Below are 27,630 nucleotides of genomic sequence, written 5' to 3' on the forward strand. Positions count from 1 at the left end.
TTAATGATATCTATAAATCCTTTGTTACTGTATCTCAATGTGCATAAATATACAACAACATACATACAGATTGAAGTTCATGCCATAAATGAGGAGAAATCTTATCATACATAACGACCATTTCACATAGCACAAAAATAATAAGCATTAACAACAAAAGTATAAGCACAAATTAATCGATGTATAGGAACTTGTCTTGGACATCAGTTTTCAATCTTGATCATATAGATAAAATATATCATTAGTAGTTATGTATTCCATTACCTTGGCTTGCAAGTCCATTTATTTAATTCATAAAATATTAAATAATATCTCTTATATACAACAATACTTGTTTCAATACTGGAATGTATTACAGATTGAATAAAGTCTAAGAAGCAATTATGGTAGAAGGAGTAGTAGCAGTAGTGAGTAATGATTACACAAACTAATACTACTAATGATAATGATAATAATTATAGAATTTGAAAAAGGTAGGGAAATATATTCTTCATTAAGAAATACGATGATAACATAACATTTCAATCATCAGTTCATCTAATGGAGATTTCATCTGGAGTAAATCAAAATGATTAAAACCCTTACACGACCACGGAGCCAATAGACCCCTCAAAATTTTTCATGAGAAATCTCCAAAGTGAAAAGTTCTAGCCGCAGCATTTCATGACATTTTCCTTCAAGCCTCACGCATCTTGTTAGCTCCGGAGGGCGTTTCATGAAGCCGTTTGTAATTTACAAGCGATGTTACAAACGACTGGTGATCATTCCTTGTGCTAAATGATATACCCCAAATTTTAATGATGATTTTTAATGATTAAATTTGCGCCTAAGAAATGATCGTTTGTACAGACGCTTGAAACTTATGAACAGCTTCATAAAACACCAATCACAGGCCCCGTTTCATTAAATTTGTTATATTTGCAATAGCAGTTACAAGCTACTGAAACCCTTCACTCTGATTGGCTAAATGGTAAATTTGTTATAGAAATTGTGCATTTGGTATAACAAGTCTTTATGAAAGACCCATCAGACATGCAACACCCATTCATATGAAATTTCTCTTGTGACGCATTTTACATAGTAATAATAATAGGCATTTATATATCGCCATCTATCAAGAAATATTCTATTCCGAGGTGCGATGTTATTATTACCTTGGCTTTAGTTTGAGCTGCCTTTCAGCGCTCATGCATCCAAGGAATTAATCCTGCAGGGTACCCATTCACCTCACGAGGGTTGAGTGCAGCACAATGTGGATAAATTTCTTGCTGAAGGAAATTACGCCATGGCCTACGCCATAGAAAGAGTTGCGATTAACTACAATTAAGTAAAAATCAATCCCAAGTTCCTTACTCTCACTTTCGATTGGTTGAGAAATCAAATTGCAATCGAATTTTGGAGTCACAATTCATTGCAACTCTTTCTGCAAAGGGCCCAGGGAGGTGTTCACACAGATTTAAGAGTGTGTTGCAAGAGCCATATGAACGATTGCAAGTCAATTTTAGGTTCCCAAATCAACCGTAAGTCTAGCAAATTAATTGCACATTTTCAATTGATCAATGGCCAGCTTCTTGTATCAACAGGTATATACAAATCAAATCGCGTTAGTTGAAATTGGTTGATCGGTTGTATATATACAACAGTGCAATTTATAATAATAATAATATAGGTATATTTACCAAGGGAAGCCACTTCAGTTCTGAAAACTGTTCTCCCAGCTGGCCCTGCTATTATTATTGCCCCGGCTTTAGCTGGGCTGCCTCGGCGCTCAAAGCATTCAAGGAATTTCTTCCTACCGGGTACCCATTCACCTCACCTGGGTTGAGTGCATTACAATTTACAATTGATTGCAAATATTTCCTTGCAACACTCCCTTTGTAGAGTAATGCATAAATGTGCACATGTTATTTAATGCATAATCTGATGGATGGATATGTGTAGGCCTTAGTTCACGTCCCATATGCAGCGATGCATTATACATTGCACGCAACTGAAATTTAAAGATAAATACCAGTTGTGGTAACGATCTCAAAATGAGTTCGAACAGAATCCAATGAAATTACCATCAAAGTGTTTGTATGTATAAATAAACAAATATGTGCCAAAGAGCTCTGGAAGAAAATGTGTAATTGCTGAGAAATTAGCAATAAAAAGCACCAAATTCCATTAAATATTTGTATTTTTCGAACTAATGTCAATACACTGTCCCAAATATGCCTTTTCGTGTTAGTGATATCAGAATTATTGATTTTGAGAAAAGATTTCATGATTTTAAAAATCTGAGTTTACATTATTGCACCAGATCTAGATGTATTATAATATTTTGACAATTAACCTTGATTCAAAAGACTTTCTCATGAAATAATTCTTTGCTGCAACTACTGTCTTATACCTTTAAGTGTAACTCCAAGTCACACTTAAATGTTTGTGAAAAACCCTCTTGGTGATTTTAGAAATGAAGATATTGGAATATTTAATATCATAATTTCTGGTAAATATTCTAAAGCTCATTACCCAAGAATAAAATGGCACAACACTATTTTATTTAAGTGGAAATCTAGCTGTCTTTTCCGAACAGCTCTTGATTTTATTGCCAGAATTTAAGGGGTCCTAATACTAACACTTGATTTCTAAAGCAGGGGAACTGCATTTCCCTTGCCATAATTTCTGAGATGTATTAAAAAATCATAGGAAATCAAGAAATTCAATACAAGAGTACTCTAAAAAAGGTAAACAGCTGTACTTTTTACCCCATTCTTTTTTCTTTGTTTTTTTGAGGGGGGGGGGGGTTGAAGGGGGAGGGGAGGGGCATTTCTGGAGCATCTATATGGAAATTTGTAATATAAATCATTAGTCAAACCATCATTGTCCAAAACATACAGTGCGTATTTTGTTGTTGAAATTGATGCTGGGCATAGCTTTACAGCCCATGCAGCTTCGGGACCTGTTACGATCCATTTTAATCCACAAATAGATAAAGGCATCAACGGCTTTACGGCTCCAGCATTTCTTCATCACTGTCTTCTGTATCGGAAGCCTCAACGTGTCCCTCGATCGCCGACTGACGACGTCTGAAGAAAAAGATGAGCACACTCAAAAGAAACATCTAGGAGAAAATAAAATACAAAGACGATGATGATGAAATTCAGTATGTTACGCAACTTATGCTAAAATCTTTTGGCCAGTATTCTGAACTCTGGTGTAATTAAAAGATTATGTAACTTTCAGTTTTGCTTGTTTTGCTCTTTTTCCCCAGGAAGATCTGATTTTCTCACATCTCTGCCAGTTTATATGCCTCGTTCGTCTTACGATCTCCATTTTTCTGCCATTATGGATAGACAACTATAACATTAATCCCATAGACTAGGCTCTGTCTTACAATTGAGTTGCGACTAATCCGATCAATCACAACTATGGATGGTCAGCGACGTCAACATCTAACATGCAAATTTCCTAGATATGATGTATATTCATACATTTATTGTTCTGTTCCTATTTTTTATAAATATTCTTTTCCAAAAAATTTCTCTGTGGACCTATCCACTTTTGCAACTAAACTGAGATGGACCTAACCCCTTTGGAAAAAAAGTGATTTTTCTTTGCCATTTTGTTCACGTTTTAATGGGAAATTCAATGTTTCTTTGGTATCTTCTTATAGAGCTACTAAAAGTCTATACATTGTGACAAAAAGAAGAAAATCAAATTTGAAGAAAAATGGATCAAACCCCTTTTGCAACTGAGCTCTTCATATTGTTTAGCATTCTTCATCTTTGTACAAAGGGGTCCCGGGCCCTGTCTAAGAAAACTTTGAAATATATTGAAAATAGTCTTTAAAAAGTCTAATCTGAGCGCATATGAACATTTCCTCATCATGTTTGCCGATTTGAAGACACCAGAACTATAAAATCAACTCATTGTATCAATACCTGACGGGTGTTTCATAAAGCTGCTCATAAGTTAAAGGGGAATCCAGCCTTGGCCATAATATGTTGTGTTGGGAAGGAGAAAAATATATTAAATAGAATGGTGAAAGTTTGATAGAAATCGGACAAGCAATAAGAAAGTTATAGCTGCTTTAAAATTGAGATCACTAATACTATGTAGATTTCAAATTGGCAACTGGATAAGTAAATTATGACAAGGGGCAAGGACAACTTTCCCATAGGCCATGTACTTTATTATCAGGGATTTGTGGTTTTCTCCTAAATACCCATTCCCCTGGGGCAGTAATCTAAATATAACCCAGGTATTATATTGTTTTATGTCCTCATGAAAGAAAAATATAATTTGAAATAAAACTTTTGGGAAAAATGACATTTTAGCCATAATATGTATTGGAGTACATGGAAGAGTAGTCCTTGTCTTACATCACTATGACATCCCATATGCAGCCAATTTGAAGTCTCCATGGGTATAGTGATTACCAATATTTACAACATTTAAAAATTCATAACGTTCTTGTTGTTTATCCAATATTGTTCAAACTTTCACCTATCAACTTGTCTGATTGTTCTTTTCCTTATAAGTTTCCTTATAGTTGGGGTGGATTCCCCTTTAGGAGAGTTTGGGATAGACTGGTGATCCTTTCTTGAGGTAAATTATGCATACATTTTCATTGGTGTGGATATAGCTCCTAAGAAAGAATCACCAGTTGTTCATGAAGTTGCTCGTAACTGCCTATATTCTTAGCAACAAGTCTTCATCTTCAGAACCTGACATGTCTTGTATTTTATATCATGTTAGTTCTCTCTTCATGTTTCTATCTCTGTTCAGTTCTCTCCGTCCCCCTCTGTTTCTCACCACCCCTCACTCTTTCTCTCTAGCTCTCCTTTTGTCCTTTAATTTGATGTTCGCATCATTGATTGTATTCTTTTAAGCCATTGTTTAACTTATGTATGTATATATTTTTGGATATCGCTCTTAAGCTCTTAGAGCTTATGATGATCCACTCATGTATATATATTATCTGAATGATTATACCAATGACAAATGTTATGTAATGTAGACAATGATGTATATATATGAATATAATAAAATCAAATAAAATCAAACCAAAAAACAGCTTTATTGAACACCCATCGGAGTGCTTTCCAGTGCGATGCGGCTCGAGTCTTTAGTAGAAGAAGCCCTTAAAAGAGGGTAGAAATTTACTTACGCCAATGAAGGCCCACGTTGCCCAATAGTAGCACGCACCAAAGAACCACACTCTGTAGAGGAACTTGGACATCAGTTTCACAGCAACGGTCATGACACATTCTTTAAATGAATGGATAAAAGAGACAAACTAAACCCCAATCATAGATTGGATAGACCCCAATATGAAATAAATGCTTCTCCCTCATTTCCTGATTCAAATTGGTATAGATGCATGTAAGCACGATGCAACTGGTTATCATTACCATTATCACTATCATTATTATGATCATTATCATACAGTGCATCCTAGAGCATAGGAAACCCATTTTCATGCATAGTAAGCAAATAATCACCGTTGGTTAAAGGGGAATCCAGCCTTGGCCATAAAATGTTGTGTTGGGAAGGAGAAAAATAAATTAAACAGAATGGTGAAAGTTTGAAAGAAATCGGTCAAGCAATAAGAAAGTTATAGCTGCTTTAAAATTGAGATCATTAATACTATGTAGATTTCAAATTGGCAAATGGGTAAGTAAATTATGACAAGGGGCAAGGACAACTTTCCCATAGGCCATGTACTTTATTATCAAGGATTTGTGGTTTTCTCCTAAGTACCCATTCCCCTGGGGCAGTAATCTAAATATAACCCAGGTAGTACATTGTTTTATGTCCTCATGAAAGAAAAATATAATTTGAAATGAAACTTTTGGGAAAAATGAAATTTTAGCCATAATATGTATTGGAGTACATGGAAGAGTAGTCCTTGCCTTACATCACTATGCCATCCCATTTGCGGCCAATTTGAAGTCTCCATGGGTATAGTGATTACCAATATTCACAACTTTTAAAAAGTTATAACTTTCTTGTTGTTTGTCCAATATTGTTCAAACTTTCACCTATCAACTTGTCTGATTTTTCTTTTCCTTATAAAAACAAGTTTTTATTTGGGTTGGATTCCCCTTTAAGGTGATGGACTATCATTTACGAGGCAAGCTGGATGTAGCTATCTTTCCGAAGCGAAGCTGAGGAAACATAGCGAGTACATCCGGCATGCCGAGGAAGTTATAGTTTGCCTCGTCACCTGAAATCAAGAGGTGATTACAGGCTTTATAATCCGCATCGAGAACCACTATAAACGAAGAAACCAATATCAATACGTCTCTATAAGAATTTCTTTTTAAAATCAAGGTTTCCTTTGAAAAAAAAATCCATCGAGACGATGCTTGTTTTTATGCTAGCGCGTATGTCCTGTGCGCGAGCATCCTAGATCTTGCTCCAAGAAGATTTATTGTGACCTCACAAAGGAACTTTACCATCACAACAAAACAATAGAGGGCAATGCACTTTTTTGCGCGTATGCACACTGCGCGCACACATCTAAAAAAAAATTGAGTGGCAAACTTCATGCGTACTCAAAGTAATTCATAACGCGTTATGACCCTATGGCCTGAAAAAAAACAACAGTGAAACGAAAAAGGTCCATCACTTCAACGATGGTTGATGGGGAAACTACCCTTTATCACATGACTGACTTCTGACCAATCCTATAGCAAGATTCTTAGTATGTAGAATATAATCATATATATATATATATATATATATATATATATAAATGTGTAAAGTTATACATGTACAATCGGATCAGGGTCGCCCTAGCCACTAACCCGTCTATGTGGTCTAGTGGTTAGGGCACCGGCGTTCAAAGCTGGGGGCCCGGGTTCGATTCCTGGCAGAGACATTTTTTCGGCATCACCAATTTTTCCAAAGGGTAGATAGCTCTGGGGAACCTTGATTTAAGCTACGCCTACCATTGTTCTCTTCATCCATTTCTTTACAATATATATATAGGGGAAGGCGGGGTAAGTTGTGACACTTTTTGCATTTTGCATGATAGAATTGATATGACTAATAATATTGTAGAAATAAGTACCTTGCCTTTAAATATGATTATTGGGAAATCTTTTTCACCTATATTCAACTTTCTACCCCCACACTGAAAGTCGTTGTGACCTTTGAAAAAAACGATGTCAAGTGGCACAACTTGCCCCATCTGTGGGGTAAGTTGTGCCACCTTCGAGGGTAAGTTGAGCCACAAAAACTATGTACAAAATGTATGCGGGAAGAACCAGCATGTCAATTTTTTATTCAAAGTCTTTTCACTTGCTAATTCTCTAAAAATACTAACATTCTCTAAAAGTAAAAGAACTGTCATGTGAATTTGCTCTTTTTTGCCTGCATATTGATGGCTTTTTAAGGTTTGATTGTGTTTTCATTTACATTACCATAAGAATTACCATGGCTCAACTTGCCCCATGTTTGCTGGCTCAACTTACCCCAGTCCGAACTTAATGCGATAATTTCGCATCCACACATTTCTTATGTATCCATCATGTAAAAAACTGTGACAAGAATGAAGATCCATACCTGGACTGACAATGTTGTTCATATGCTTTATTATATGTAAAGAAGTGTGTGTGTAAAAAATACTTATCTATTTCACACCCTTTTTTACTTTTTTGGCTGAAATTTGTATTTTTCCCTCTAAAAAAGTACTTTTTGTTTCAAAGTTGAAAACAATGTGGTGGGGTTAAGGGTTATGTAATGGGTCATCAATACATGACACCACCATAATGTCTAACTAATTCTTTATTGGCCTGGGGGCGGTGGCTCAACTTGCCCCTATGCTCAACTTACCCCGCCTTCCCCTATATATTGCAATCATCAAATATACAGTGCATCCCAGAAAAAAAAACAAAGCAGAGAATGATTGGTGGTTTATCTTGACCTTATGACAAATTCAATAGAAAAATGACCTATCATTTTAAAGTTGAAATTTTCTCTTTCACCTGGTATACCTCAGAAGAATCCACATTCACACATGAGTAAAACCAATTTTTTTTTTTTTTAGTAAAACCAATTTGACGAAATGATACCAAACAAAATGACTGGTTAGTGAGATGTCAGTTGTAAATCTGCAACAGAAATTTGCAATGGATTGCAAATATTTTCTTGCAATGCCCCCCCATCCCCCTGGAATTTTATTTGGCTGACAACTTACCATCACCTGCCTGTGTATTGCACTGTACTGCCTCTGTACCATTGCTCTGAAAATTGAAGGCATAATATAAATACCTATAATGTAATTTGAACACCTTATAAAACTGAAATTGCCACTTGGTCTATAACCACTTTGGCCTCATCTTATCAGGGCCCAGTCTTACAAAGAGTTACGATTGATCCAATCAATCGTAACTCTATGGATATCCATCAGTGTCATAATTTTTCTACAGGAAATTTGCAAAATGTCCTTTTTAAATGAAGGAGAACACACCAAATTGTTGAGAAATCAATGAATTTATGGATATACATTCATATCTAGAAATTTTTTGGAACAAACATGCATTTTATATGTTGACTTTGCTGGCTTTCCATAGTTGCGATTGATCGGATCAAACGCAACTCTTTGTAAGACGGGCCCCTGGTCTAATCTTTTTCTTCATTGTTCCCCTACATTTTATAATTTTTTTTCACTTTTATGTTCAATTTATCTCAAATATCCGACCAATTGGGATAATGTATATATACTTGACTGTTATTTAGGGGATTGATTGACCTTGACAAGCCTTTGCTGGTCCCTGCATCCAATAATTGCTTTTATTTGTTGTGCTATTAATTGGCGACAATCGTTATTCTTTCAAATTGTCACTTGTTTTTTACCTGTTGCTTCTTTATAATAAATATTGCTTTAACCATGTTACATGTATGCTGTTATTCTGGATGTAAATAAAAGGTGACAATGGGCCAATCAATCCATTAATCAGAAATCACTTACCGGCATGTACCTCTGGTATCCATAGCTCAAGTAATCAGGTGCCAACGTATACAGCATCGTATTCAGCGCCATTATCATACAGATCACAAGGGAACACTGGAAGAGAAGCGCTTGAGGCTTGGTTCGCCTGGGACGAATCCTATATAACTGGAAGAGGATCAGGAAATGGATGATTCATAATAATCATGATGCCACATTTATGAAGAATATGTAAATTTTTCTAAGCAGTATAAAACAGACATCACCTTAATCCCTTGGATTTTCTCTTTTATCCAGAACAACTACATATTGTTTGAATGATTTGCTGTAATTAAGTATATTTTGAAAACTGGTTTTGAAATTACATCAATATTAATCATCCTCATAAATTGTGTCATTATCGTCTCCACCACATTTTCTCACCCTCAACTTCCTCTGAACCACATTAACACGTCACTTTCATTACCTCTTCTTATCATGAATACTATCAGTTACCACTATCGTCACATCACTATAAACATTAATATCACATTACCTTCACATTAATTATCACCACAAACATCATCATCACAACCACGATCAACACCATCATCACTACCACTATCATCAACATCATCACCATCATCACCATCGTCATCATAGTCTCCAGCATCATCAAAATCACAATTAACACCACTATTCTCATAATCACCACCACCACCACCATTATTACCACCATAATTATTATCACCACTATCATCATCACCAACACCATCATCATCACTGTCACCATCACCATTATCATCACCATTGCCATCATTGTTATTGTCATGGTAAATTGCCAATTCGTCCACTGCCAACTCGTCCACTCACCACATGCTCTACTTTCGTTTAGTCTAATGCCATTCAGTCCATCAACATTTCGTCTAACAACCATTTAGTCCAATAACCATTTGGTCCAATCATCACTTTGTCTAATCACCAGTTCGTCTATTACCATTTCGTCTCATATCCAGTTGGTCTAATACCCATTTTCTTTTTATTCATTTTGCACAATTAACACTTTAGTTTACATGTAGTTGGACCAAATGGTATATGGACTAAATGGCTATTGGACCAACCGGTTATTAGACGGAATGGCATAAGACTAAATGAAAGTAGACCATTAGTGAGTGGACGCCCTGATGGTAGACCAAATGATAGTAGACGAGTTGGCAATTGGACAAATTGGCATTAGATGAATTGGAAATAAACCATTATCATCACCATGATCATTATCATCGCGACCATCACCACAATTATCCCCACTATCATCACAATGACCAAAATCATGATTATCACCATTATTATGACCACCATCATCGTCATCATATTCACCAACATCATCATGATGTCATCACCACCATCATCATAATCACCAATATCAAGGTCACTATCATTATAATCACCAGTACCGGTATTATCACCACAATCATTATATCACTACCATTACTACACCAGATATCAAGAGAGGGGAGTGATAGAACTGGAAGAGGTGTTCATAAAAAAAGTCTACATGTAGGAGGGTTGCAGAACAGCAGGATCGCCAAAGACAAGTTATATGGCAATAATATAAAGAGAGATGGAGAAAGAGAGAGTGAGAAACAGAGAGAGACAAGAGAGTGAGAGAGAGAGTGAGATAATAAACCGGTCTGCTCACTCTTATGCAGAGCAACCATATGCCAATCTTTTTGATGCCTCCAACAGAAGTCCAGAAGAAATACGTCAAGATGATGCTGAAGATCACAAGATCCAGCGGAAACACCTACAAAAGAATGTAAAAATAACATATATATTTTAACTTTGGTAGAGCTGGTTAATTCAGGCATTCTTCAATGTCATGCACCCGTCCGGGTTTCAGATGGGAACCCTAAGTTCTCAAAATAATCTATGTCACATATTTTGGGCTTTTTGCTGGGGTGAGATCAGATTTTTAAAACATGAGATAAAGGCAAGATTGATTCGCAGCGAGGTGACATGGCCGGGTGGTCTAAGGCAACTGACTGCACAATGGAAGTCCGGGGTTTTATTCCCGTCACAGCACTTGGCCAAGGCATTTTATCTACACTGCTCAAAATACTTTATGGAATATTGATACCAACGTGTGCATGTTTTGTTTTGTTTTTAATGATTCTTTAATAATTTTGTCTGTTTTGTTCACTAGAAAAAAAGATATTTAAATTACTGCAAATTATTCTGCAGTTTCCAACTTCTTTCTTCAAATTTCCTGGACCCAGTTTAATAGAGAGGTGGAGATTCGGCACGCGAGGGTTAATCCTACAAAATCGGATTTATGTCAATAATTAGATGTACATGTATATGCTAGTTAACTGTCATTAGTAGTCTACCCGAATAGTAATACACAAATTCTTGCGCATAGCGCCATCTCATGTCGCATTACCAACTCAAGGTGAAAAGTCACCTTTATGCCGCATCCTCATTTTGTCTTCGCTTACCACGAACACAGCTAGGGGCAGATCCAGGATTTTCTAAAAAGGGGGGGAAGCATTTTGTACAGGAAAAAAAAATGCTTTTCATTATATCAAATCGAGGTCATATGCATGAGATATCATCCTAAAAAAAATATTGTTTGTGCCCAGTGGCGGACCGTGACCCGGAGGAGACAAAGCATTGGAGGGGCACAGCATTGTTCACACACAATACAGTGCCCCTCCAATCAATTGTCTCCTCCGGGTCACGGTCCGCCACTGTTTGTGCCTCTCAAAAAGGGGGGGGGGGCATGGGACGGATGTGCCCCTTCCTGGATCTGCCACTGGAGTCAACATCGCTTCTGGAGAGCTATGGAACTCTCCCCTAAATTGCTGTTGGTGTCTCTTTACGAATACCAATAAAATTTCTAATTGCCTTAATAGTTTCTTACTTCGACTTACCCTCTGTGCATAGAGGAGCATCATGTCTATCGGATTGGGGAAGTGCCTCTTGGTAAGCACATAGCCGCTGCGAGGCCCGAGAGAATGAAGAGCCCTGTCCAAACTGATCAAAAATACAACAACAAAAAGTGTGCAGTTAAGGTATAAGGTCTGGGCTCCGTTTCATAAAACTTGTTGTAATAACAAATTAACAATACCAGTTAAAAGTTACTGAAATCCTTCAATCTAATTGGTTGATAGTAAATTTGTTATATAAATTGTGCATTCGTTATAATAACAAGTCTGTATGAAATGAGAGCATGGTAAGACAGACTAGGAGTTATGCACAATACACCAATCACAGATTAGGATTCCTTGTTGCTATCACAAAATATGCGTGATATTGTTTTCACTCACTCGTGCGTGAATGATGGATCTTCAGAGTTAAACCAGGGGAGTGTTTCATCAACATTTTCATCTGATAAATTGTTAGATCTGAAAACTTTCCTTGATTTTGATTTGCTGAGAAGCAATGTTCTTATGGTAACTGTCGGATAAAATAAGACTTGTCGGATAAAACGTCTGACAAATCACTTCATGAAACACTCCCCAGATGAAAAAAGAGAGTCAAAGGCCCGAATTCACAAAGGTGGTTTGTAAATCCACGGTTGAGTCCATGGTTTATGCAGATTTCCTGTTAAATACGCTTATTTTACCGTGTATATTACAAAATGTCCAATGCTGATGCACGCTTTTGTCACAGTGCGCCGAATTGACGCCTGTTGCCATGGTTATCCACGCTATTTCATTAATGAGTCCACTGTTTTGAATTGATGAGGCCACTCTTCAAACAGAGGACTCATGAATACTATAGCATATCTAACCATGGTAACAGGCGTTAAATTAGCGCACTGTGACAAGAGCGCGCATCAACATTGGACATATTTTTACATGCGGCCGATACGGGCTAAATTAAGCGTAATACAGGAAATCTGCATAAACCATGGATTCAACGTGGGTTTCAAAACCACCTTTGTGAATTCGGGCCAAAGCTTTACAATGATAGGTAATTTTGTCTATTGCTATTTGTGATTTAAGAGATGATAAATCATTGATAATTCTCAGCTTTTTCTATTCTGGGAAGCACAATATAAAAGACTAAAATATAAAAATGTTGCCTCATGGGCAAGGATCCTATAAAAATGTGAATAGTTGAAGTCTTTAGATGTTGTTCAAAATGGCTGCGGCATATCAAAAGTCAAAGCAGGTGAACCTTAAAGGACAAGTCCACCCCAACAAAAAGTTGATTTGAATATAAAGAGAAAAATCCAACAAGAACATCACCGAAAATTTCATCTAAATCGGATGTAAAATAAGAAAGTTATGACATTTTAAAAAGTTTCGCTTAATTTCACAAAACAGTAATGTGCACATCTTGGTCGGTATGCAAATGAGACTGATGACATCATCCACTCACTATTTTTGTATTTTATTATATGAAATATTCGAATTTTCTCCTTAATGCTAAGTGAAACAACTATTTAGCAATGTTTAATATTATATGGTTCAGTCAAGTTGGTCCTCATTGTCATATCTGTGAAAAATGAAATATTGTATACTGTAATTCAGACAATAAAAAACAAAAGAAATAGTGAGTAGGGACATCATCAACTGTCTCATTTGCATGTCACTGAGTTGTGCATATCACTGCTTTGGGAAAAATAAGCGAAACTTTAAAATGTCATAACCATCTTATTTTAAATCCGATTTTGATGAAATTTTCAGCGTTATGCTAGTTTGATTTTTTTCTATTCATTCAAAACAACATTTTTGGGGTGTGGACTTGACCTTTAATTCAACGCTTCAAAATGGATCTAAATTACCTTGTCATGAAAAGGGATGTTATCAAGAGAAAGGAAAAGAGCAGGAGAAGGATTCCCATCACAATCTCAAACGGCCTCCAGAATCTGCCGCACCGTGCGCTCAACGATCCTTTCTTGTCCTTTAGATGGCGCTGTTTTCTTTTAATCAGCTCTTCTTCGTCGTTCAGCTGTTGGAGCCTGCCACGGTCGCGATTGGATACCGATCGACTTGACCCATGGTACTGAAATAAACAATAATCTATAGCATTTAGAGAGCAGACATATAGTACTTTGACGTTTAAAGATCATTGAAAATAGTAACGGTTGCAGTAAACACGAATATCACGAGAAAGTCTGTAAGACCAATTTTTTGGTCACTACAGCACAGTGCATCTAGATCTGGTACAGTTGCATAAACTTTGTGCTGCACTCAACCCAGGTGAGGTAAACGGGTACCGGCAGAAAATAATTCCTCAAAAAGCTGTGAGCACCGGAATCGGTAGACTAGCTTACCTGGGGTAATATAGGAGCGCCTTGAGCACCTAACAAGGTGGATACGTGTGCTATATATAAATCCTATAGTTGGTGAAATTCTGAAATCAGTTGGTAAGCAAAAAAAAATCACACTGAAGATCGCCAGCACAGATAGGCACATGTGGGACAGTGCATTATTATTGCTTGGAAAAATACCTGTACCTGACATTTGGCTCGAATTCTGTGCTTATTTTGCCAGTTTCTCAGCAATTACACAATTTCTTCCCGAATCCATTTGCATATATATATATATATATACAGTTAAACCTGTCTATAGTGGACACTCATGGGAAGCAGCGAAAGTGACCACTATAGACAGGTTGGTGGCCATTTTGATTTTTTAAACAATTGTATTGTATAACAAGAAAGGGTATGTACAAGTGTATATATGTGCATATGAATTGTAATAAAATAATTATAGAAATAAACTACATGTACATGTATTTGCTTTGTTTTTTTGTTACATGTACATGTATTGGATTTGATTTATTTTTAATAACTTATTTTATTATGTGGTAGTCATTTATTACCATACTATAGGACACTATCTTTCTTGAATCTTTGGTGGCCCTGAAAAGGGCCATTGGTAGCTCCTGAAAAGGGCTGTTGGATTAAACCTCTTGAAGAAGTCAAACATAGTTGTCTGCTTAGGCTTAGCCTCTTGACGTTGTTGCTGGACTGTCTCTTCCATCTCTTCATAATGGCTCAGCAGGTCGGCCATGCCCTTGCTGATAGCAAAAGCCTTGATGTCTGCCACACTATACTGTTGGCCACTTCCCGGAGACTAGGAGTGCGTTGATTCGTCGAAAGTTCAAACAAGTGCCATTGCCCGGGATTGCGACGGCTTATATAGTGTCGTAGCTGGCAAAAATTGGTTCAAAAAACTTTTTTTTATCCCACCCAAAAAAAATTCAAAATTCAATTTATTTTTACCAGACAAAATAAAAAAATAATAGGAACATGATAAAAATATTTTTTTTAATTCATTTTGACTAACAAATATTTTTATTACGATTTTTATAACATAGAAATTAACATTTAAGTGAACGAGGCTGCTCCAACCTGAATGAGGTCAATTAATTTCGCCGTCTCGCACCTACTTACCCGAACAATGGGTGCGAGTTGCAGGTGCGAAACTTTGAGTAAACAACTAACAATAGAAAATCTTTGGTACAATAGATGTTACGTAACGGCCTTTAGCTAATTAGGGGAACTTTAACATCGCTTTTAACAGTGTATTCATGGTGGTAAGATTGAAGATGAATTCATGTATTATTGTACTTGCAAGCGCACGCGCTATATTCAACCAGTTTTGGGGCCGAAAGTTTCGGCGAAGCTCATTTTTAGTGGCCGCTATAGACGGTCGGATAGTGACCGAGGGATGCAAAATGGGTGGCCGCTGGCCGCGTTAGACAGGGTCTACAACACATGATTTTCCTGCGGGGGAATTTTTAGTGGCCGCTATAAGCAGGTGGCCGCTATAGACAGGTGGCCGCTAAGACAGGTTTGACTGTATATGCAAACAGACACTTTGATGAATATTGTACTTGGATGCTCTATGAACTACATGTACCACTACTGCCATTTATCTTTAATATGTGAAATCTGAAATATTTTACTAAAAAGTCATGAGATTATGTGAGTGGAATGTAGACTGATATTATCTTATGCGGAGGATGGTTCATGTAATGTAGACAATGTGCTGTCACTTTGAATCGGTATAAACGATAATGATAATTAGATTTATATAGCACTTTTTCCAGAGGATACAAAGCGCTGTTGATGGCATAAGACAAGTTAAGGTTTATGGTTTATATAGGTGTGTTTTAAGATGTTTTTTTGAAGAGGTCAAGAGAAACGATGTTTCAGAGAGATGGAGGGAGTTCGTTCCAAAGACGGGGGACAAGAGTCGAAGCCGGCCTGTTTTCTGGATTTTGAAATGACATAGAAAGGAGCAGCTGCAGAACGAAGAGAGTATGTTGATCTTTGTTGCTGAAATGATAATGAAATGTAAGAAGGAAATGTGGTTGACAGAGATTTATAGGTTTGCACCAGTATTCGATAATGTATTCTATCAGAAACAGGTAGCCAATAAAGTTCATTTAGAAGAGGGGTAGCATGACACCATATTGGTTGTTTGCATCATGCCACTGATTGATTCAAACTATGAATACTGACCCTTTTATTGATGGCATTGCGGCGTCTGATGTTGTGCTGTATGGCCGAGTCTGTTTCATCCAACTCATCGGCCAATCTTTGGGTTCCTTTGATCATCTCGATGGGAATGGCTGCCATGCCAATAGCCTGGAGACAACAAGTCGTGGGAACATAATATTGAGTTGAGGGAATGAGTTAGTAAAGTCATGGGAATGAGTGATAAGTTGTGGGTTCGAGTCATCATATCAGGGGGGTGCTTTACAAAGAGTTAAGTGTGATACATTTGCAATCAATCGCAAATTTTCTGTTGCAATTTCACAATCAATAGATAAATTTTTGCTGCAGCAAATTCTGTTCCCCGTCTTACAAAGAGTTACGATTGATCCGATCAACCTCAAATATATGGAAATCCATCAACATCATATTTTTTTTTCTTCAGGAAATTTGCACAATGTCCTTTGTAAACTAAGAGAAGCGCACTGAATTTTCAAGAAAACTATGAATGTATGAACATAGATCATATCTATAGAAAACATATTGAACAAACGTGTCTTAGATGTTGACGTTGCTGGCCTTCCATATTTGTGGTTGATTGGATCAATCGTAACTTTTTGTAAGACAGGGCCATGATTACACTCTTTGATGCAAGAAGCAGGTCAGCAATCAATCACAATTTTACAATTGATTATAAGCCATATGGTTAATTTAAGGACCGAAAATAGACTTGCGATTAGAGTCATGCTTAATTGCTCAAGCACACGGTCATGTTATTTAACATGTACATGTATTCTGATTGATGGATACGCGGTAGTGCGCGCCCCATGCGCATAATCTGACAAATGTGATTCATTATATACCACGTGCTACTGTAATTGCTACAAGTAACAAGTATTAAAGTACGTTATGTGCACATGACAGAATGGTGACATGTTTGGGAAATAAAAGAAATTGTCCAGCCACCCGCGGGGCTCCGGTATGACACCTAAGATTTATTACTAAGCAATGTCTAAATGATTTAAATTTAAATAGGCTAAATATTTAACACTTCAAATTGGCAATGTGACGAAAGACAACAAATTACTGGGGAAATGCAGTTACACTTTTAACATTCTGATGCACGTTATAGTATGCAGCGCTTTATAGAAATATTGTGGTATGCTGTAAATAAATATTATCAAAACAACCATATTTGATTTTGGCATAAATTTGGACTTAAAACTTAACAAATATTGCCAATGACAGGAACACAAGTGGATTATGACCCTGCTCTCATGTAGTTTCTTAAACCAGCTACAGGAAATCAGTTCAATGTGTAATGGGAACGGTCAAAGCAGTCTTAGAAACGATCTTAACTGGTCTTTCAAACCTGTTTGGAACAGCACCTTGCGATGTAGTTTTCAAGACCGCTTTGCCTCGTTACAATGTTTAAGCATAGGTGAGGACAAAGCGGGTCTTGACAGGAAGCGATCACTGCATGAAAGTATGAGGGTGCATGAATGTTGGACGCACTTTTTCGTACACACTTTGTGTAGCATGCCTACGCTGTGGTCTCAAATTTTTTACGAAACACATGACCCCAATGAGAGCTTTCCCATTGCAACAAGGCCAATTTTACAAGGGTTTATGAAAACGCTAAATAAGTGAAATTCTGGTTAAGGGAAACCAGGGGCCTGTTTCATAAAGGACTTGCAACTATTGAAACTTTGCCTTTATGGCAACTACCATGGAAACCTTGATTATGATTGGCTGCTGAGCCCCGTTACCATGGTAGTTTCCATTATGGCAAAGTGACAGTTGCAAGTCCTTAATATGAAACGGGCCGCAGGTCAAGAAAGTAGACGAGGACAGGGTCTATTAATGACATTAGGTATTAAAGCCGAGTACCTCTTATACTCACCATATAAAAGATAATGCCAATCATTCCAAGCAAAGATATGAACCCTATCAGAAAGTACAGAGCATCAAATCCCTCTGCAATTCAGAAAAAAAAAATATGTGCATTATTATTGCAGTTGCAACTTCTGAAGGCTTCCCCTAAACTTAATATAGAATATACAAATTGATTAACAAGGTAATAATACAATTATACACTGATGAATAATTGGTGATATTAACATAATAAACTTTCTTTTTGACCTCATTCCACCCGGTCTAATCATAGTTCATCTTCAACAAGTTCATTTCATAACCACTTCATTTAATAGACATTTATCGCATTTAACACTTTTTTTTCCTAATTCAATATTAAAATTTCAATATTAAAAGCCATTTTGTCTAATATCCATTTGGTGTACAGCATAGAGTCTATATGAACTGTTTATGAATCAAAATTTAATTTGACAAAGAGGAAGTGGAAACTAGACTATTTGAGAACAGAGTAAATGAAAATTAGACTAAGCGGGCATTAGACCAAGGGTCGTGTAGACCAAATGGAAATTAGAACAAATTGATAGTGGACCAAATAGGTTTAGCCTGTGTGGTATTAGACTAGCTGAGAAGTACATGTAGACGATTGCATGAAAACCAAGTGTTTATACTGAAATGTATTTTTGTATTATTTGGCAAATAAATAATAATAATAATCACTTACTTCCATTTCCAAACTCATTGATAAGATATTTGAACTGTTCCCAATCTGTGGAATTTTTCTCTTCTTGGGGAATCCCCTGCCATGGAACAAAAGCACTGAAAATAAAGAAGAAAAAATAAGGAAAACTTTAACCTTAATATACATTTGATAATAATGCTAAGAGTGTCCACAACAAAATTGTATAGCAGTCTGGGGGTTACATTTAAAGGTGTACTGCCGAATTATGATTTTATGCATTAATTAGCATGATCAATTAATTAAAAATAAATTTGAATTATGGAACAATTGACAACTGAATTGTGGGCATTACGTCATGGGCGACGTGCATGCACATTTTCATCACGATCACATGATCAACGGCCGAGATCTGAGAGGGGTGCAGTTTTGCCCTGGGCTATATAGGATTAAAAAGCAAGGAATTATAAAAACAGTCAAATTTTTTATAAATTCAAACCTGTAATCTTCCCCTCCTCCTCCCTCTCCCTCCTCCTTCTCCTTCTTCTCCACATCCTTTTTCTCCTTCTCCTTCTACCCCTTTTCCTCCTCCCTTGCTACTTTTCCTTTCTACCCCTCTTCTTTTCATTCTCCTTCTTACTCATGCTCAACCAACAAATTAATTCTCGTTATCACTTTGACATCAACGATTCCCCACGACTGATTACTTTGAATTGATATAATACAGTCCAATAGCTTACCCAATGGTTTATTTCCTATTGGTCTAATGCCAATTTGTCCAATTACCAACTTGTCGACTCATTTGGTCTACCATCAGTTCTTCCACTATCCACATGGTATAATTGCCATCTCGCCACCCACCATTCTGTCTAATAACCAGTTGGTCCAATAGCCATTTAGTCCATATACTACTTGGTCTAATTGGACTAAGTGTTAATTGGGCAAAATGAATTAAAAGAAAATGGGTGTTAGACCAACTGGTTACAAGATAAAATGGTCATACATGATGTGGGGATTAGACAATGTGATTATTGGACCAAATGATATTGGAACAAATGGCTGTTGGACGAAATGTTGATGGACGGAACGGCAATGGACTAAATGAAGGTAGACCACGTGATGAGTGGACGAGTATGCAATAGACCAAATGGCAGTTTACCTACCCAATGAGTAGAAGAATGAAGGCAATCAAAATGAAACCAGCCGTGTATTTTGAAGCAGTACAGCAACGCTACAAAGACACAACACATACAATAAAATACAATGTAAGTTTCATTGTTTTACAAATGTGAGTTTACATGTATACTTGTCTATTATTTTTATTTAAAAAATCAAAATATCTATTTTAGACATTTTGTAGAGAATACAAGAACCCCCCCAAAAAAAAAAAAAAAACAAAAAAAAAAATCAACATATACCTCCCTATTCTTACAGTATACAAATAGGTTAAAACAGGTTAAAGCTAAGTTTGAGTTCTGGTACAGAAATCAAATTTTGAAAGGAAATGGCTGTAAGTAATCCTAAAGTGTTTGTCATATGCCAAAATGCTTTGAAGAAATCAAATGAAAATAATTAAGCCTTGATTGAAATTATTATATCTTCATTTAATTACCACATGCTTTTCTTTGTATAGCTAACGTATGTGCATTTTTCAGTAATTTTTCTGATCTTCATTTGCTCATTACTATGTAATTACAGATTTCCTTGAAACATCACATATATCTATTATTTGTAGGTTTTATAATGCTGTGAACAATTTTTTCTGTTTCTGTTTTTACCAGAGTTTATCTTTAAAAGGGGATAGTCCGATACAGATTCTAGAAATTACCTGAAAACCAGTAGCATCTTCATCTCCTTCTTCATAGTAGAACATCACAAATGGGATGACCACAAACAAGAAGAATGCATTACAGCAATAGAGAGCTGTCAACCAATAATAACACATTCAGAACATTAATCATTTAATCCTAATACTCCAACATTTCTCCGATAAATTTGTTGACCACACAACTCACTGAGTTAGGTCTTGTGCAACTTTTGAGACCGAATTTGCAATGCCCGGGTATCCGGTTACAGAAACTACGCAATAAAGTGCATGACAGACCCCAAATTTTGCTCAAAAACATGATTTCAAGTACAAAATCAATACAAAACATGTTTTCAGCAAAGATTCATTATTCATCTGATCAGTTCTATTTTTATTCAAAAGTCATTTAATTTGATGCTATTTATGGCTGAAATAATGGTGCCGACAAATTTTGTCATAAAAGCGATAAAAGTAAAAGGAAAAGGATTGAAATACCCCGGGGCTATTAAGATAAAAGTGATGTTATGGATGTTTACAAAATGCTAGGCAAATCCTCTTTCGCTGTTTGGTTGTTTGTTGTTGACAAATAACTGGGAAAACTATCCCATCATTCATGTACTGGCATGCAAATAATTGTGTAGTTTTCGCCTGAGCCCATGTTCCCTTGGGAAATGTCTTCAAAAAAGAAATACATCCTTGAGTAAAGGATCGTGAAAGAGAAGAGACGATAAATACTTTGCATACTTGGAGCAAAGTCAGGGAGATACATGCATTCGTAACATCCGTCAAATTAACTGCTACATGTAGTTTGTTAATATAATTGTATATTTACATGCAAGTACACTTTTAAGATAATCATTAATTTCTTTTATCTGACATTTTCCATTTGTAAAATCTATCACTTCAATAACATACATACTCATCTTATAGACACTTTTTACGGCTTTTCGTAGGAATCCAGCTACGCATCATTTCCCTTGTAATTTTAAAGTTGTCAATTCCAACAAGGTGTAAAATTTTTCACATAAAAATACAAAAGTAGACCTTCATGTATTTTAAACTTATCAAAACCTGGAAATTAATATAGATATTGTCCACCTTTTTGATTAGTTATTTTGAAAGTGAGTACAGCCATTGCCAGGCATCGTGAAAACCTTTCCCGTAATGTATAATGTAATGTGTCATACCTTGCATACAAGTAGATAAATAAACCAATGAAAGGGGGGGTATCGAGGCCGTGTGTTACAAAAGAGTATGATAGATCCAATGAATCTCAACTATGGAAAACGAATAGTGTCATAAATTCTTTGGCTAAAGTCTCTTTGCAAACAAGAAGATCATGTTGACGGACCAAACAGAGAAAGCGCAAGGATATTGTCAAATTTAGAGGACATGATATTTAAAGGGCCTATTTATATACATTTTGATGTTGATGGCTTTCCATAGTTACGGTTAATAGTGGATCGATCAGAACAATCATACATTTTGATGTTGCTGGCTTTCCATAGTTACAGTTAATAGTGGCCCCAGTGGTTTCCTGGAACCCTGTCTTACAAAGGTAAGACAGGGTTCCAGGAAACCTGCAATGAAAATCCTGGATGCCCACAGCGGATGGATATTTTTACTGGATTCATTAGCACACCTACCATAGTAACAATACTGGATGTCTCGTTGAATCTCATCTCTGGTAATGTTATCAGCGGCCCAATCCTATAAAAAAAAAAAAAGGGTTAAAGAAATGTACCTGCAGCTGTAGCAACAATGATTTCACAAGAAGACTTTTAACCTAACTATAACTGGGCTATTTCGGTCCAGGTGGGTGTTTCATAAAGCTGTTTGTTTTAATTTAAGTGCAACTTTAAGAACGACTGGTGATCCTTTCTTGTGGTAAATGGTATACAGTATGCCAAAATGTTCATCGGCAATGGGTTAGCACATATTAAAGAAAGGATCACCAGTCGCTCCTGCCTTACATTGTACGAACAGCTTTATGAAATGGCCCCTAGGATTTTTTTTTTAAATGTTTGTATAACTGGTGACCCTTTCTTTTGCTAGATTAGATTATTCCACCATTTGAAATCTGTCCCCTTAGGATTAGAATTCTCGTTAACAAGTACTTGAATGAAATTATTTATGAAGATTTGATGAGAATATTAGACAAAGTAAAAAAAAATGATCAAAAAATTATATAAAGTGGGTGAGAAAAAGTAGAGTAGATTTATCAGAGTAGCTTTATCTAGTTTTAGCTCAAGAAAAGGTTGTATTGTCAAGACAACCCCCCCCCCCCTAGCACCTAGGCCACCTTACCTCAAATGTTCCATTTGAATCTTTGAAGGAAGAAACTAAAAAGATGTCCACTGGAATCAAAGTGACTGTCAATACGGAGGCACACAGGCTCAAGATAGCTAAAAATAAAAATAGCAATAAATAAATAATAATATAGGATTTGTATAGCGCACGTATCCACCTTGCTAGGTGCTCAAGGCGCTCCTATATTACCCCGGCTAAGCTAGTCTACCGATTCTGGTGCACACAGCTTTTTGAGGAATTACTTCCTGCCGGTACCCATTTACCTCACCTGGGTCGAGTGCAGCAGTGTGCATAAATTTCTAGCTGAAAGAAAACACGCCATGGCTAGGATTCGAACCCACGACCCTCTGTTCGAAAGGCGAGAGTCAGAACAACTAGACCACGACGCGCCCAACGGTTCAAAATCCGATTGGTTCCTAAGTACAGTATAGTATACAAATATGCCATACTCCGAGAAAGTAAAGGGAGGAATGATTCACCTGAAGGGTGGACTGGCACTTACATATATTTTATTTCTTAGCAGAAGTATCCGATTTGCATAACAATGCTTGCAAGAGGAGTGTCTGAGTTCCTAACTCACTCAGAATTCACTGACCGAGTTCGACGCAGCACAGAACGGACGTCTTATTCCGGATGGATATTCAACGAATCAATGTCAAAGGATAAAACAGAGGATTCGGATGGATGAGATACATTGAGGAGTTGTTTAAGGTCTGAACCCAGAGGGATTCTTGAGAGTGAGTGAGTGCGTACATTTGTCAGTTAGTACTGTCCGTGCTGTCTTGCCGTCGAAGCTTGGTGCTTCCCTCGAAACAGACCTGTGTGTTTTCTTGTAAAAGTATATAAATGTTTTCATTTACAGGTGAACTGGTTACTTATAAGGATAGTGAGGAATGACTGAAAATAATTCATTCACGATTGAGAGTCGAATCGGAATAAATAATATTTATTGCTAGTCCAACAAAGGAGGGATAATTCCCACTTAAGGAAAACACATGAGGAGCGTTTCATGAAAGGAGTTGAAGGACGAAAATGAGATTGGATTTTTGAACTTCCCAGTTTATCACACATGTCATTCACAGGAATGTTAAAGCAAGTGACTTAATGACAAAAAAGCTACAGGAAGTTGAAATCAAAATTTTAAATGACTGGAACATTCAACAACCACACACAGATTCCATGGGGATGTCCTGGTAAGTGGGGGATAATCTGAACACAGTGTTTTCCATGTGTGCCTCAGTGAGATACACACAAACATGTGTAAAAATATTGTTCATTTTGACTACGGTAGGTGGAATTTGGCAGTGCCCTTGTAAAGTTGTATAAGTGTCTTTTGGAACCCAGTTTATTTTTTACCTTCTTTAAAGTTTTAATAATATTGGTAATCTTGTCTGCCTCCCCATTTTGGACTAAATATGATCAGCCACCGTGCTCAGCGGAGTCTGATTGATCAGTGTCTGAACTATCTGAACGACAACATCACAAGGAATACCCACTAGAGACAACCCGTTCTTCGCTGTACCAAGACTTCACAGGAGCTCTAAATAGTTCTCAATATTTTACGGGGCAGAACTGCGAATGCTGAATAAGACATTGAGCATGACACAGAAATTCGACAGAATATATAGCAAAAAGTTATTTTTCACATCATGTGATGACACAAGCACCAATTGACCATAGGAGAAGGGATAATTACCCAGAATTCAGCCCAAGCTACACTCTGTTTCCCGCACTTGGTGCATTGGAAAGTACAAAACAAGTCCCTCTTTTTAAGATGTATACAGAAACAAAAAAAATTCTGAGAACTTCATAGAAAATGCAATTAAACAAACTAAAAATAAATTGAGTGAAATCATGAAAATCAAAGCAAAATCCAATAAAACAAAACCCAACATCTTGGGAAATTCTGCTAATTAAATCAGGGAAAAAATATCACAGGGGCTCAAGGCGATTTCATGCCCGAAACGAAACGCCATGGAAAATGAAAAAAGGAGCCACAAAAAATTCCCAATTCCCTGCAATGTCAAAGCTTATCCAATGTTGCAGATTTGGGGGATAGGTTGAAAAAATGGCCCCTGAAATTTTTTTCTTCAAAATATTAATAAATTTGCCTTATCAATTTTTTCTGCAGTGTTTAGAATGTGTTTGTTAACCATGGCAAGCTTATTTAAAATATTACTAAATTTGCCTTAATCAAACCTTTCTGCAGTGTTTAGAATGTGTTTCTTAACCATGGCAAGCTTACCTGTAGTGGTTGAGCTGCATTCACTATGGAGTACACTTTTCAAGCTGAAGATGTAGTAAAATACAGCACAGAGGAGCAGCTAGACATAGAAATTAAAGGACAGTTCAATGAATTAGTTTCTCAGTATCAGAGACTTTTGTACATGTATAATTTCCATATTTGGTACCGGGTATCCAATTTCAGACACTGTTCTCACTCTTACTCACTACCTTCCTAAAACTAGTCTAGTGGAAAGCGATCTTCCAAATCAGTTCATAAAAGCACCTCGCACTGTAGTTTTCAAGATTACTTTGCCTCATTAATGAGGACAGAACGGTTCTTTGGGAACCGATCTTCACACATTTCGAGCGCGCTACTCCACACACTGAGTCAGAGAGTTCTGAAAAAGATAGGGTGGACTAACGATGTATAACACTAAAAGGAACATTAGGGAGCCATGGGATTACCATTAAGGTATGAATTTAGGATTTTCAATTTGCTTGTAAATGTAAATGGAAAATGGAACTGTTAAGGTTAGGTTGGAGATCATTCCAAAATTATGGGCCACTATTTAATAGTAATACAGTATGAATCTAGTTGTATTGTTCCCAATGATTTCATGAATAATGGAACCAACAGAGCTTCTCGATTAATCTTAGGGAGTGTTGCAAGAAAATATTTGCAATCAGTTGAAAATATTTTGTTGCAATTTTACAACTGATAGATTGATTTTAACTCTAGCAAATCAGATTACAGTCCTTCAAGGAGCAGATAAGCAATCAATCCTGAATTTTCAATTAATTGTACAACATATGATTGATTTAGGGACACAAAATAGACTTGCAATCAATCGCAAGTTTCTTGCAACACCTTTAGTAATAATACCTGGTGGTAGTAAATAATTGAAGATAACATTTCCCCCTTCTTATAATATATTTCTCTTTCCCTTTCGTTCCCCCTTCCCTTCCTTTCAACTCTCTTTCCATTCTCTGCTTTCTCTTTCTTCCCTACTTTCCATATTGATCTCTTTGGCCTATTTTTTTTCTCTCTCTCTTTTCCCCTTCCCTCTCTCCCTTAAATTCCCTTTTTTTATTTCTGATTATTTTATTAGTGACTTATTACCTTATTACCGGATGTACTTTCTCTTCCCTTCCTTTCCATTCTCTTTCCCTTTCAGTTTCAGTTTCATTCATCCCCTTCTGTTTCCCTTTTTGTTGTATTTGTATTTCTCTTTCCCTCTCTTTACTCCTTCTTTCCATGCATGACATAGCCAGGAATCCGGCCGTGCCAAGCCCAAGGGTGAGTCGGGCTCCGAAATGGTCCCTGCCAACTAGGTCCTAGGCTAGTAAGACTGCTCCTCATGTACAGCATGTCGCTGTGGCCATGTGGCTGTGTGCCTGCTGCATGCTGCGCCCTTCGCCGACGTCTGCGGCTGGCCGCGAGCCCCGCCGCGACGCGAGCTCCTCATGCTCAGCTCCGCCTCCGAGAGCTCGAGAGTCGAGTCCGTCTGAGTGAAGCTTAGAAAATGTAACTTAATTCCCATGAACTTACCAAAAGGATCCCACCTGTGCATCCCCACACGATAACAGACAGACCCGCGGATAGGCTTTCCATGACATCTGCAAATTATCGTCCAAATCCAATTAAAATGCAACAAAATTGAAAACAATTACCGGAACTATAAATCCGAAAATCGAGCCAATTAAATTTCACAATGCAATGGCTAAGGTATTCACGAAATAGTAAATAAAAAGGGGGGACTTTAATTAGAGAGTCTCACTGTATGACATTTTAAAGTTTCGCTTATTTTCACAAAACGGTGATATGCACGATTCAATGATATACAAATGAGACAGTCGATGATGTCCTCCACTCACTATTTTTTTTGTTTTTTTATTGTTTGAATTTTACAATATTTTATTTTTTACATATTTGACAAATTTGGACCAACCTGACTGAACCATATATGAAACAATGCTAATTTACCATGTTCAGGGAGAAATTAATCGTTGTTTCACTTGACAATGAGGAAAATTCAAATATATTTCATGTAATAAAATACAAAAGAAATAGTGAAGGGATGTGACGTTATCAGTCTCCTCATACTGCAAGGATGTGGATATCACTGTTTCGTGAAATTAAGCAAAACTTTACTGAAATTTCACATCCGATTTATGATGAAATTTTCTGTTATCTCTTTTTTATTCAAATCAACTTTTGTTGGGGTTAACTTGTCCTTTAATTTGAATGAGTCATTTTTTCAAAGGCATAGGCCTATATATATAGGTGAAAATTCAAATTCGATTTATTAATTCACTTCGATTGAAGAGGGAAAAAGAATACATACTCCATATACAGC

General features: G+C 36.7%; 1 protein-coding gene across 2 annotated transcripts; it reads right to left on the minus strand.

Annotated features, from left to right (window-relative positions):
- On the minus strand, positions 1-26,987 carry LOC129280099 (probable lysosomal cobalamin transporter). 2 transcript variants are annotated; one of them, XM_064111930.1, is made up of 16 exons: positions 26,823-26,987; positions 25,293-25,371; positions 23,045-23,142; positions 22,384-22,447; positions 20,759-20,853; positions 20,094-20,161; positions 18,976-19,070; positions 18,283-18,356; positions 16,407-16,532; positions 13,716-13,936; positions 11,854-11,956; positions 10,623-10,727; positions 8,966-9,112; positions 8,192-8,237; positions 5,156-5,256; positions 1-3,106 (listed from the first exon to the last, which is right to left on the minus strand). In XM_064111930.1, the coding sequence occupies exons 1-16, from the start codon at positions 26,883-26,885 to the stop codon at positions 2,993-2,995; spliced, it is 1,599 nt and encodes a 532-aa protein (XP_063968000.1). In that variant the 5' UTR covers positions 26,886-26,987; the 3' UTR covers positions 1-2,992. The 2 variants fall into 2 exon arrangements, 1 of the variants encoding a protein (XP_063968000.1); XR_010296214.1 differs by lacking the exons at positions 1-3,106; positions 5,156-5,256 and having other exon boundaries at positions 8,192-8,349; positions 8,501-9,112.
- Positions 26,988-27,630: the final 643 nt, after the last annotated feature.

Source organism: Lytechinus pictus, chromosome 17, assembly GCF_037042905.1.
Source record: "Lytechinus pictus isolate F3 Inbred chromosome 17, Lp3.0, whole genome shotgun sequence".
NCBI lineage: Eukaryota > Metazoa > Echinodermata > Echinoidea > Temnopleuroida > Toxopneustidae > Lytechinus > Lytechinus pictus.

Coding starts and splice junctions, on each gene's coding strand:
- LOC129280099 (XM_064111930.1), bottom strand. CDS start 26,885: ATGGAAAGCCTATCCGCGGGTCTGTCTGTTATCGTGTGGGGATGCACA. Junction 23,143..25,292: donor ATGCAGCTCAACCACTACAG/GTAAGCTTGCCA, acceptor TTTTATTTTTAG/CTATCTTGAGCCTGTGTGCC. Junction 5,257..8,191: donor CAATACACAGGCAGGTGATG/GTAAGTTGTCAG, acceptor ATTCATTTAAAG/AATGTGTCATGACCGTTGCT.